General features: G+C 34.6%; 1 protein-coding gene across 5 annotated transcripts in view; it reads left to right on the forward strand.

The window, feature by feature from the left end:
• Positions 1 to 13,340, forward strand: part of EDEM3 (ER degradation enhancing alpha-mannosidase like protein 3) — a 74,754-nt gene that overhangs the window by 23,935 nt on the left and 37,479 nt on the right. For all 5 annotated transcript variants that reach the window (XM_029935200.1, XM_029935202.1, XM_029935204.1 and 2 more), the window contains exons 5-8: positions 350 to 462; positions 1,411 to 1,564; positions 6,655 to 6,789; positions 9,055 to 9,160. In XM_029935200.1, coding sequence (XP_029791060.1) covers positions 350 to 462; positions 1,411 to 1,564; positions 6,655 to 6,789; positions 9,055 to 9,160 — 508 coding nt within the window. The remainder of the gene's footprint in view (positions 1 to 349; positions 463 to 1,410; positions 1,565 to 6,654; positions 6,790 to 9,054; positions 9,161 to 13,340) is intronic.

Consider the following 13,340-nt stretch of genomic DNA (forward strand, 5'->3'; position numbering starts at 1 on the left):
AAAAGGGTTTTGAGTTGTTTTGAGGTGGAAACCCCAAGTCCGTGAAAGGAGTCAAGCGCGGCTCCTGCAGCTCTAGGTCATGGGTTATATATTAAGAAACCGGTTAACAGTTGTGAGGACTGTTGTAAAGTCTTAATGATATTTTCATGTATCTAAAAAAGAAGTGTCTAAAGATTCCTTATAATGTAGGCATTTAATTTTGAGGGTTTTAGATATAGAGGCGCAAGAGAAGCATTTTGTATATGTCACTTTTTAGAGTCTTAAGGTATTAACTTGCTTTTAGTAGCCATTTTAACACTATTTCTCTTTTACTTGGTGAAAAAAGACTTTATTTTCTTATCTTTCCTAGGTATTAAATAAAACTAAAGAATTTGAAGATGCGGTCAGAAAAGTTTTAAGAGATGTTAATTTAGATAATGATGTAGTTGTATCGGTCTTTGAAACAAACATCAGAGTTCTTGGGTAAGTGTGTAGGCCGCTAAAGCTATAATTGTAATAACAGAAAAGCCTAGAGTATACTGTTTATTTCTTGAGGGTAACAGAGCAAAACATTTTTTAAGTTTAAAAGATAAAAGTTGGGATATTATGAAACACAGAGGCTGTTGCATTGTGTCAGACACAGACAGTAGCAGGCTTTGGAAATAGGCGGAGACTCAAATCAAAGGTGATCCATGTATGTTGTTAAAAACGAACTAGAGGTTGAACATTTGCATATCAGCTATATCTCAGGTTTTTGCTAGTTTACATAGCTTGCTCACTTTAGCCAGTACCTCTTCAAGCGAAATGAAATTAAATGTACAATATTACCTCTTGACTAAACAGTTTGAAATGTTCTTAGGACATTTAAAAGTATTGAATTATAGGATTTCTGAATTCAAGTTTCAGTGTTACTAAATGTTTACATTTAATGGTTCCTTTTATGTTATTGTAACACATTTCCTTTTGTCAGATAAAACAAGTCTTCAATTTAGGAAATATGTAGCTTTTCACAGAGTTTAATAATCTATTACATTTAATACAGAGTAAGGAGGTTTTTTAATACTATACTGTAAGTGTTACAGATTTCATGATATAATTGAGTTAAATTTAAAATTTGTTAGAATCAAATATCAAGTTTATTAAGTAATTTCTAGAATATTCTTTTTTAAAAGGATATTCTTTATTTTAAGAAATTTTAAAGTATGGGAGAATGCCAAACATTTTACAGCAGATGGAACCTCTGAAATTTTTTTGAACTGGCTATGGTTTGCCATAAAATGAGTAGTTAGAGTTAGGTAAAACAAAACAAAACAAGTTCTCCTTTGGTCTTTCCTTATGTGTGCTAAATTGTTGATAACAAGATACCATATCTTTTTAGGTGGTAACTTTTAAGTATAAGATATGGATAATGTTTCATTTCTGTGATTGTAGGGGTCTTTTGGGCGGACACTCCTTAGCAATTATGCTGAAAGAAAAAGGCGAGTACATGCAGTGGTACAATGATGAACTTCTCCAAATGGCAAAGCAGTTGGGTTACAAACTTTTACCAGCTTTCAATACTACCAGTGGCCTTCCTTATCCAAGAGTAAGTAATTCTGAGAAATACCGCAATATTCTTCCTTTGCTGTCTTAAAAAAATGAATTTTTGTAATTGGAGCCATTGTTATTCATTTGCTTGAGGCTGGAATAAAATGCTTCATTGCTATATAATACATTTATATTGACATTTCAATTAATTTGCATTTGAGCGGCATGAGAATTTTGATTAGTTTAAGTCTTTTATGTGCTGCTGCGTAACAGATTAGATTATGCTTCAGGAGGGAGAAACAGATGCTAGACTAGAATTTGGTACAGAATTACTTGGGCAAAAAATGCAGTTGCGTCAGCAAGCGTGGGTATTGACTCTCCAGAAGAGAGGATATAGAGAGAACCCAGAACAGAGGGGAATGAGGAGGGGATAGAGCAGTGGAAAGGAGAGTGGTCAGAGGCTTATTAAAGAGAACCACACAGTAGCTATGGTATTAAGAAATCTTAGAGCTTCGAAAGGAGGTGTTTTAGAAACCAGTAGAATTAGGGGCGCCTGGGTGGTCAGTCTGTTGAGCGTCCAACTTCGGCTCAGGTCATGATCTCATGGTTCGAGCCCTGCGTTGGGCTCTGTGCTGACAGCTCAGAGCCTGGAGTCTGCGGATTCTGTGTCTCCCTCTCTCTCTGACCTTCCCCTGCTCACAGTGTCTCTCTCTCTCTCTCTCTCTCTCTCTTTCTCTCTCTCTCTCTCTCTCAAAAATAAATAAAACACACAAAAAGAATTAAAGAAAAAAAAAGAAGCCAATAGAATTAGATGCAAACAGAGCCTTAATGGATGTAATATGGGCGAATAAAGGGGAAAGTTGGGTTCAAAATAGGTGAAAACATAGGACCATTCATTTTGAGGTTTCTGTGTTGGTAGTTGAAGAGAGGTGGCAGCAGTCACTTGAGGGAGTTTTGTGTTTTTCCCCAAGAAAATTTTATATTTAAAGCAAAGGGAAACAAACCATTGAATATGGAAAGAACTTTCTCTCTCTCCTGATTTATTTCTTTTTTAACACTATTGCTGTCTCCCTCTTGTCCAAGTTAGACCCCTCAGCCATTAACCAGCTCTGTTAATTTTTTCTTTTCTCATTTCTACTATGGTAGTTGAAGCCGGTAAAATTTTGTTCCTATACTATTGTAAATACCTATTTTACTCTTTTCTCCCTGGTTTATTCTTCATAGGCTTAAAAAATTAATCTTACTAAAACATAATTTTTATCAAGCTACCTTCAGAAATTTTACCTACTCCCTATTGTACAGAGTATCTTTTAACTTCCAGAATTCATTATGGTTTGGCAGTAGACCTTCTCTCAGAACCTCATACCCCAATGTAATGAGTGTTCCATATCAGCCAAAAGAATCTATTAGTGTCCCCCAAACACCTAAGGTTCTTTTTGTTTTGTTTTGTTTTTTTGTCTTTTTGTTTTTTTAACATTTCCATGCCTTCAGGCCTACCATCTCTATTACCTGGAATAACTTTTCTCCCAATGCAGTCAAGTAAGACTGACTTTCACCATCGAGAAACCTTTGACCATGATCTAGAGCAGTGCTTTTCAAACTGGAAGTCACAATATATTACTTCACCCACCAATTTAGTGGATTGTGACCAACACTATTTTTTTTAGAGTGAAACAGACTAGTTATTGAATCTCTTATATAAATTTCTCATTTTTGATACTTTGAATGGCTGTTCTGTGAACATCTTTATACAGATCATTTTGCTTATTTCTGCCATAGGACAAATTACTGGAAGAAGAAATAGTCACAGAATTAGGGAGTGTTTTTTAAGGCCTTGGGTACTTACGTCCTAGTTGTTTTCTAGAAGGGTTCTACTTTTATAGTTACTCAGTGTTTTATAAAAGTGTATATGTTGTACTGTTGCCAACAATGTGACTTATTCTTTTGTCAATTTAATGAGAAAAAATGGGAGTCTTGTTTTAATGCAAATTTCTTTGCTTTCTAGTATGGTTAAACTTACTTGTTGATTTTTTATTTTCTTAGCATATTAAAATTAAAAACAAGTTATTTTGAATAAGCTAGATATTTATTTAATTGGATTTACTTTTAGTAAATATTTTAAATTTTTGTTATAAGTAGAGGTGCTAAATTATGGAAAATCTAGCATTTCTTCACTTTTGTCATAACAGGAGAAATAGGCAAGGAATTAAAATAGTAGCTACTGGGGGGCCTGGGGGGACCAGTTGGTTAAGCATCTGACTTTGGCTCAGGTCATGATCTCACGGTTCGTGGGTTTAAAGCCGGTGTTGGGCTCTGTGCTCTCAGCACAGAGATCCTCTGTCTCCCTCTGTCTGACCCTCGCCAACTAGCGCATGCACACTGTCTCTCAAAAATAAATAAACATTTCTTAAAAAGTAAAAAAACCTCAGTAGCTTCTAAGAGAATTATGGTAAAATAAAGAGAATGTGTTATTTTCTCACAGTCTGAAGTATCAAGAAAAATTTTGATGCTGCGTTTTAGAAGAGAACTCTAGGTACTTTGAATGGCTATTCAAAGAAGTGTCTTCCCATCCTTCCTTATTCACACTTGTTAAATATTGCTTTTGCTCTTGAAAATGTGTATAGTCATATCTCTCTTAGATATGCATGCATAAATGATAGTGTGGCATTAATGGTTTGACTCAAAAATTTGCTGGACAGAAATAATATAATAGTTAACAGTCATTTATTCTGCCTGCATGTAAACCCTAGAGGTAGTCCACACTGTGTGATGCCATTTCCTCCAACGTAATTAAAAGTACTATGCCAGTTTTTCATTTAAGACCTCATTTCTAAAGTCAGGTAGATGATCTATCCATAAAATGAAGGGCTAGTAAGAATTACATTATGATTCAGTACATATTTTAGGGGTTTAATAGGTATAGCACATACATAGATAAATTTAATGTAGATAACTTAAAGTTGTACTTTTTAATAAAAAAAATTTCTTTTGAAGAACTACTTTGTGACTCTCCAGGAACACAGGATCAGGAGGAACCAGGTTCCAAATTCCTTCCAAGTATAAAGCCTTTATTAGACTTTTATCCCTTTTTGTCTCAAGGTTTTCAAGTAAACGGCAGCTAAGCTGCTTGTGTCCGACTTCCAGCGCGGCTGCGTGGATGCTGCCAGCAGCGCCCTCTCTGCACCGTCTTTTGAGGTCTAGTCAGAACCGGAGCTTATCGAACCAGCCTCTAGAACAAAAGTCAGCAAGAGGATTTCCATTAGCAAAAAGGGCGCTCAAGATTTCTTTCCTGTCTTATAGCAATAGTGGTGCCCCCTGGAGGATTTGCATTTGCAAGTTGTTTAATAACACTTACCTTCAGTATATGAGATTGAAATGATATGATACTCTAGATAGTTGTATTAAGAAGTAGTCCTTCCATATCATCTTGCAGAGATCATCTTGGGACAATAAAGACTATAATTCAGTATACAAACATCTTAAATATTTTTAATGTACAGAACTTCAATGATTCAAAGTATTTCCTTTGTTGTTGTTGTTACTAAGAGAACAGATACTAAAAGTGGGATACAGATGTTTTCCCTGTTGCCCTTGCTTTCTCATGACTACCTCTCTGGACTTTGCCATTGTTAGCCCTTAGCTCTGCCCAATTCAGTGATATTTTATTATATATCGATAGTATTTCTTCTGGTTTTTCAATCTTAATGTTTGTTGTCCCATTTGTTTGGCACTTATTTATGACTTTCCATTATTAGTTACCCTCTCCATTTATATGTCTGTCTTATTTGCTCTGGATTGTAAGCTCCCTGAGGACAAGGATCAATCCAGTAACTTTGTATCTTAACATAATACCCACCACATAGTAGTAACTATTGATGAATTGCTTGTAATAATTAATAGAACTAACCAGAAAATATTTTTTAACTGTTGACTCTTATTACAAATATTTATAAAATTATTATATTTTACCTTAGTGTAACTAATGTAAATTAATTTTAAAGTTTATTCTCAATTTTAATTCTGTAGGTAGAGATAATAGGTAACATGAAAAGGACAAGAGATGGTTCCCCATTCTGGTTCATGGTTCAGAACTACCTAAAGTCGTTTATTCTTTCAGAATTACAAATGGTAGAGGTAATTCTGAATTTGAGTGGGATAGAGGGGTGCTGCTAGGCTAACAGGTAAATGGCATTCTAGAAAGTGAGGTAAATGGCCAATGAGCAATCTACCCTGTGTCTCACCTACCTTTTGCTTTTGTTGTATGTTTATTGGTGGTGAGTGAGTCTTATTCCTGTCTCCTTGCTTAAGTATTTCTAGAGTGTTGATTGGATACTGTTAAGGTAATAGACATGCTCAGCAATTGATTTCCACAGACAAATTGAAATATGAAGTTATTTGAACTTCTCTTTATGAGTCTGAAAAGTAACTGATCTGGAAACATGATTTTTATTTGTTTTTTGTTGTTGTTGTTACACTAAATCCTTGGCGTATACTTGCTCTTCTGTTATTTATTTGGACTGTGGAAGACCATAATCAGTGTCTGGTCAGTTTGGTTTTGTTTCATCCAGTTTTATAGTGTAGTATAATTTGGCTGTCTTTGAATTTAAAAAACTCTGGAAAAAATTTTTTGTGTTCTTTGATAGCTCATCAGCAAGGCTACAGACTGTATTTTAAAACCTTTAAAGCCTTTAAACAAAATTTTAATCTCCTTTTAAATATGCACTGTACCTAAGCAGTTTTTTCACTGTGAAGTGCTAATATAGTACTGGTTTTTTTTTTTGCAAATTCTCAATTAAACTGAATTTCTCTTAGGGCTGGTCTAAATATCCTTTTCTTGTACTAACTAGTTCAAACTGTCCAGAGAATAAAATTGTTATAGAAGGTTATTTTTTCTATGTATTTCTTAAATGGGTACTGAATTCTGGTCTCATTGAGGAAGGGAATAAATGAAAACTTACCCCATGAATATTATGTGTGGCAGAATATACTTCACTAGATGTTTAATTGGAAAGTCACCAAGATCATCAGATTAAATTTCAGTGTTTAGATATTTTTTAATTATTTTTGTGATTTGATGAAAAATAATCTCTTATCCAGAAACCATTATCTCTTGATAGTTGCTAATGATAATCTTCTGATTTTATTTAGATTAATTTAAAGTTCGGTGTCAGAAAACCAGAAGCTCGGACAGGAACCGAGACAGACACCTGTACAGCTTGTGCAGGTACCTTGATCCTTGAGTTTGCTGCTTTAAGTCGGTTCACAGGAGCAACAATATTTGAGGTTTGCTTTTCATAGTCTTTGATTTCTTGGGTATTGGACGTAACTAACTTTATATCTTTTTTCTATTGGTCAACTATGAGGATTATCAGTTGGAGGGTTACTGTGACTTTAGGGAAATTTTGTCTAGATTCCATCACGAGGTTTTTGTCAAAAACCCAGAAGTCATTGTGAGATGGCTGTATATTAAATGCAACTTTGCATTTTTTCACAAATTATAAATGTTTAGGTCTATTCTTAAAAGACTTTTAGCCATTTTCTTTGAATTTGATATCAAAAATGTCTTATGTGAAAAACTGTCTTTTGGTTTATTTGTTCTTCTTCTAGATTTCTGAAAGCCTCACTGAAACACAGTGAAATTTTTACTTTGGTCTTGATAGAGTCATATCTGTAAGTTTTTGACTCCAAGATTACTGTTATTTCTTATCCAAAAGACTTCATATTCCCTTAGTAAAAGTGTGGACCAGCTATGTCTCACACTTTTAATTTTATCTGTATGTTTAAGCATGTCATTATAGTGCAATAGTATCACAAAACGCCCTCTTTTTCAAACATATGATATAGGAAAATTTTTTAAAAATTCAGCAGATGGCACCCAGAGAAGCAGAAATGGGGAAGGTATACTAGCACTATAGCTATACTTAAACACACTGGATCTGAGCGTAAGTAAAACAAGTCAAGGGGTCTTTGTGTGTATGTGTGTGTTTGGTTTAGTTTTCGTTCCATACTTTGCTGACTTATGTTTTCCCTTCATTGAAAAGTATAGTCATTTTTGCATACTATCTTAATTCAAACTACAAACTCTGAGATACTGATGCATTTATAGATTGGGAAAGTGAGACTTAAAGAGGATAAGATGCAGCTAATTGGTGAATGAGTGGAATTGGAATTAGAATCCATGCCTTTTTAAATACAAAGTCCATACTCTTTCCGCTTCTCTATTTTGTATGTATGAGTAAATCTTTTGAAAATTATGATCTTTTCAGCTTATGAATATGCATTAATTTATTGTAAGAGAACAACCTGTTGTGATTGCAGAGCATTGATCTAATACAAGACTGGCAAACAACAGGGCCAAATCTAGTCACGGCCTATTTTTGTGAATAAAGTTTTATTGAAACATAGCCATGTTTGTTTTTGTCTGTGACTCCATTTGTGCTACAGTGACAGAGTTGAGTAATTGTGACAGTGACTGTATGACTCATAATGGCTAAAATATTTACTGTCTGGCCCTTATCAGAAAAAGTTTGCTGGTGATGACCTAATATATAAAGAGATATGAATTTTATATTAGTTGTCCTGTAATTCCGTTTTAAACTTTGGATGTCTTTGATTTCACCAGGCCTGTTTTCTTAGCTATAAGATAGAAGCAGGGAAATATAATATTTATGAAACTTCTGGCTCTGAAGTTCTAGCATTTAATTAAAGCCATAATCTGCTTCATTTAAAAAAATCAGCATAAATAAGCTGAATCAAGAGTTAAGACTGTTTTATACTCTTCTTAAATCTACAATGTGGCAAATTGGTTTTCTTTTGTAGAAGTAATGCTCCAAAGCTAAAAAGATTCATGCCCCTTAATTAATTTTATTTTATTTATATTTTCTTGAAATTAACTCTCCTGTAATGTCCTTTGCTTTTATCTTTTATATTTTTTTATCCAAAGCCAAGAATTTGATCAGAAATTATTTTTAGTGTCCAGTGGATAAAAAATTTAAAAAATGGCATCATAACATTACACATTTGGTATTGTCAAATGAATACTACTTTATTAGTCTTCAGTAACAAAGATTCATGCTTTAAATAGCATGAAAAAAGTGGGCTCTTGAAATACCTGTTTCAAAGATGACATACCAACTTTGAAATTCTCTTCTAATTCTGTAATTAAGAGTATCTAAGGAGATTTCCATTTTGTATTTGAACAATAGAAATTATTTTAACAAGTACATTTAATTATGGCAGTAATCAATATAATTTAATAATATGTGTGTGAATGTGAACTTGCACTACAAGAGTAGACAAATGTGATGGTCTCAAAGTGAAATCACTGCCACTAAATAGCATTTTTAGATTTATTCTTTTTAACTAGACTTGATTGGCTGAAAAGAAGCCAAGATTTTACCTGTAAAGAAGTTTAATATATGTTATAAATTATTATCTTAGAAATTTTACTTAATTCTTAAAATACGCTGATTCTTTGATTTTTGTTTCTTTGCTGTTTGCCAGAGACATACAGTTCTTCAGGTATGCTTTGCTTTTTTTTAATTATAGGAATACGCAAGAAAAGCTCTTGATTTTCTCTGGGAAAAAAGACAGCGAAGTAGTAATTTAGTGGGTGTGACTATAAATATTCATACTGGAGATTGGGTAAGAAAAGGTATGTAAGTTGGGCTTCTTAAATCAAGCCTTCAGATCCTCAGAATGGTTGGGAAACAAAGTATTTTCATTAGTTAAAATAATCTTTGGGATAGTATAAAGCATAATTTTTTACCAGATTTCTGGAATTTTAACTAATTTAACTTGATTTTCTTCTTTGGTGCCAAATAATAGCATTCTTATTCTAGATGGACTTACTGTTGTGTTTCATACCTTATTGGGTGTAGCATTGTAGATCTAGGGTATAGATGAAACACTAAAACTATTCTTTTGAAAACTAGAGGATTAGAATACCTCAGCTGTCTCACATTAAGTGGAAATCTTTAATGTTATCACTAGCCCTTATTAAAATGAATTGGAATCATGAGACAAATGTTATTTGAACAAACAGGATATAGTATTATATAAAGAATGTGAGTTTATCTTTTTTTTTTAAATGTAAAGTCTTTTATTTTTTTTAAAGAACATTTATTTATTTTTGAGAGACAGAGCATGAGCAGTGGAGGGGCAGAGAGGGAGACACAGAATCTGAAGCAGGCTCCAGGCTCCGAGTTGTCAGCACAGAGCCTGATGCGGAGCTCAAAAACAAACTGCAAGATCATGACCTGAGCTGACGTCGGATGCTTAACTGACTGAGCCGCCCAGGCGCCCCTGATTTTATCTTTATAAAACACCCCTATAAAGCATAGATGAATGGAAATATACTAGAATATTCCTACTTAATTATCTTTTTAGCATTATATAAGATTTTTCCAAATTTTATCTAAATGGTTCCTGAAACTAATCTGAATTCTGGCTTCAGAATTCTGCAATCTCTTTTTTTAAATCTACTTGGAGCCCCACGCATTGGGCACGGGGCCTATTTAAAAACAAAACAAAACACTGTAACCTACTTGGAACTGAGGTGCAAATTAGTCAGAATTCATTTTTAATTAATCATAACTTTTGGTTTATGACCCACTCATCATTGGTCCATGCATGGCCCATTTTACTTAGTCATTTTTAGGAATATAGTAAGGACCTGCAAATGGGCCATCTGTTACTTGACAACATGCACTTCTGCACATAGTCCTTGACTCTCTCTCCCTCTGCAATCCCACACCTCTGCCTTCTTTGACTGAAATAGTCATCATTCTTCTCTTGGGTTGATCATTTGCTTTTAATAAAGTTGTATTGCATCTGTATGTATTCTTAAAAGTATATTTTTTGTTTTGATTTAAACTTAAAAACCATATTATGCCATGTGTACTTTTGAGACTTTTTCACTTAATATGATATTGTTAGGATTCATGCATATTATTATATGAAGGCATAGTTCATTTTATTGTGACTGCTGTATAATATTAGATGGATGAACCACAATCTGAGCATTTAGATAGTTTTGGGATTTTGCTATTGTGAATAGTAGTGCTGTGAATATTTTTGTGTGTTTCTCCTATTATAAATGTTTAAGAATTTTTCTAGGCTATGTATGTAGGAGTGGAAGTTTTAGATCATAGGATAAGTTAATGTTTGGCTTCAGGAAATAATGTCAAAATTGTTTTCCAAAGTTATTTCACCGCTTTATACTTCTTCCAAGAGATCCCACAAATTAACATCAATACTCCATTGAGTATTGTCAGACCCAAAAAAGATTTTACCAAATAATTTCCCATTGTGGTTTGATTTGTATTTCTTTGACCACTGATCATGTTGAACACTTCTAAATATTTATTGGTGATCATAGGTTTCTCTTTGTTTGATGTTGCTGTTCTTGTATTTTGTCCATTTTCCATTCAGTTAGTTGTGCTTTTAAAAAGTATTGTTAAGGGGCACCCAGGTGGCCCAAGCATCCAACTCTTGATTTTGACTCAGGTCATGATCTCGTGGTTCATGAGACTGAGCCCTAAGTCGGGCTCTGCTCTGAGAGTGTGGAGCCTTCTTAGGATTCTCTCTCCCTCTCTCTCTGCCCCTCTCCTACTCATGTGAGCTCTCTTTCTCTCAAAATAAAAAAACTAAAACCAAAAAAAACCAACCTCACTTTATAAAAAAAATATTATTGATACCCATGATAACGCCCCCCTTTGAAATTTATTGACTTTTTTTTTTTTGGCCTGGAACATGGCCAGTTTTTGTGAACATTTTGCAGGTTCTTAAAAAGTGTGTATTTTCTCATTGTTGGATGTAGTTTTCTATGTATATCAATTTGCTTAAATTGTTCATATCTTTGCTGATTTTTTGTTTGCTTGAACTATCATGAGTTAAGAAAGGTGGATAACAATTTTGACAAAGATAATGGACTTACTAATATCTGCCTATAGTTCAGTTTTGCTTTATATGTATTTTGGGGTACATTGGTCTATATTATTGGGTGCATACATTTAAAATTGCTCTCTTTATTTTTTTTGCAGATAATTATTTCTTTTTTTTTCTTTTATAATTTATTGTCAGGTTGGTTTCCATATAACACCCAGTGCTCATCCCCACAAGTGCCCTCCTCCATGCCCATCTTCCCCCTCCCCCATTCCCCCTCCTCCATCAGCCTTCGGTTTGTTCTCAGTATTAAAGAGCCTCTCATAGTTTGCCTCCCTCTCCCCAACTATGTTTTCCCCCTTCGCCTCACCCATGGTTCTCTGTTAAGTTTCTCCTGTTCAACTTATGAGTGAAAACATATGGTATCTGTCCTCTGCCTGACTTATTTCACTTAGCATGACACCCTCAAGTTCCATCCACGTTGCTATGAATGTCCAGATTTCATTCTTTCTCATTGCCATGTAGTATTCCATTGTATGTATAAACCACATCTTCTTGATCCATTTATTTGTTGATGGACATTTAGGCTCTTTCCATGATTTGGTGATTGTTCAAAATGCTGCTATGAACATTGGGGTACATGTGCCCTATGCATCAGCACTTCTGTATCCTTTGGGTATATCCCTAGCAGTGCTATTGCTGGGTCATAAGGGAGTTCTACTGATAGTTTTTTGAGGAATGTCCACACTGTTTTCCAGAGCGGCTGCACCAGTTTACATTCCCACCAACAGTGTAGGAGGGTGCCCGTTTCTCCACATACTCGCCAGCTTCTATAGTCTCTTGATTTGTTCATTTTAGCCACTCCAGCCAGTGTGAGGTGGTATCTCAGTGTGGTTTTGATTTATATTTCCCTAATGATGAGTGACGCTAAGCATCGTTTCATGTGTCTGTTGGGCCATCTGGATGTTTTCTTTGGAGAAGTGTCTCTTCATGTCTTCTACCCATTTCTTCACTGGATTATTTGTATTTTTTTGGGTGTGGAGTTTGGTGAGTTCCTTTTAGATTTTGGATACTAGCCCTTTATCTGATAGGTCATTTGCAACTATCTTTTCCCATTGCATCAGTTGCCTATAGGTTTTGTTGATTGTTTCCTTTGCCGTGGAGAAGTCTTTTATCTTGATGAGGTCCCAATAGTTCATTTTTGCTCTTGATTCCCTTGGCTTTGGGGACATGTCGAGCAAGAAATTGTTGTGGCTGAGATCAACAAGGTTGTTGTCTGTGTTCTCCTCTCGGCTTTTGATGGTTTCCTGTCTCATATTCATGTTCTTCATCCATTTTGAGTTTATTTTTGCGTGTGGTGTAAGAGAGTGGTCTGGTTTCATTCTCCTGCATGTTGCTGTCCAGTTCTCCCAGCACCATATGTTAAAGAGGTTGTCTATTCTGCTTTGTCAAAGATTAATTGGCCATACATTTGTGGGTCCAGTTCTGGGTTCTCTATTCTATTCCATTGATCTATGTGTCTATTTTTGTGCCAATGCCATACTGTCTTGATGATGACAGCTTTGTAGTAGAGGCTGAAGTCTGGGATTGTGATGCATCCCGTTTTGGTTTTCTTCTTCAATATTACCTTGGTTATTCGGAGTCTTTTGTAGTTCCATACGAATTTTAGGATTGTGTACTCTAGCTTTGCGAAGAATGCTGGTACAATTTTGATTGGGATTGCCTTGAATGTGTAGATTGCTTTGGTTAATAGTGACATTTTAACAATGTTTATTCTTCCAATCCATGAGCATTGAATGTTTTTCCATTTCTTTGTGTCTTCTTCACTTTCCTTCATAAGTTTTATATAGTTTTCATCATACAGATCTTCTATATCTTTGGTTAGGTTTATTCGTAGGTATTTTATGCTTTTTGTGCAATTATGAATGGGATAGGTTTCTTGATTTCTC

The sequence above is a fragment of the Suricata suricatta genome, chromosome 3 (assembly GCF_006229205.1).
Source record: "Suricata suricatta isolate VVHF042 chromosome 3, meerkat_22Aug2017_6uvM2_HiC, whole genome shotgun sequence".
NCBI lineage: Eukaryota > Metazoa > Chordata > Mammalia > Carnivora > Herpestidae > Suricata > Suricata suricatta.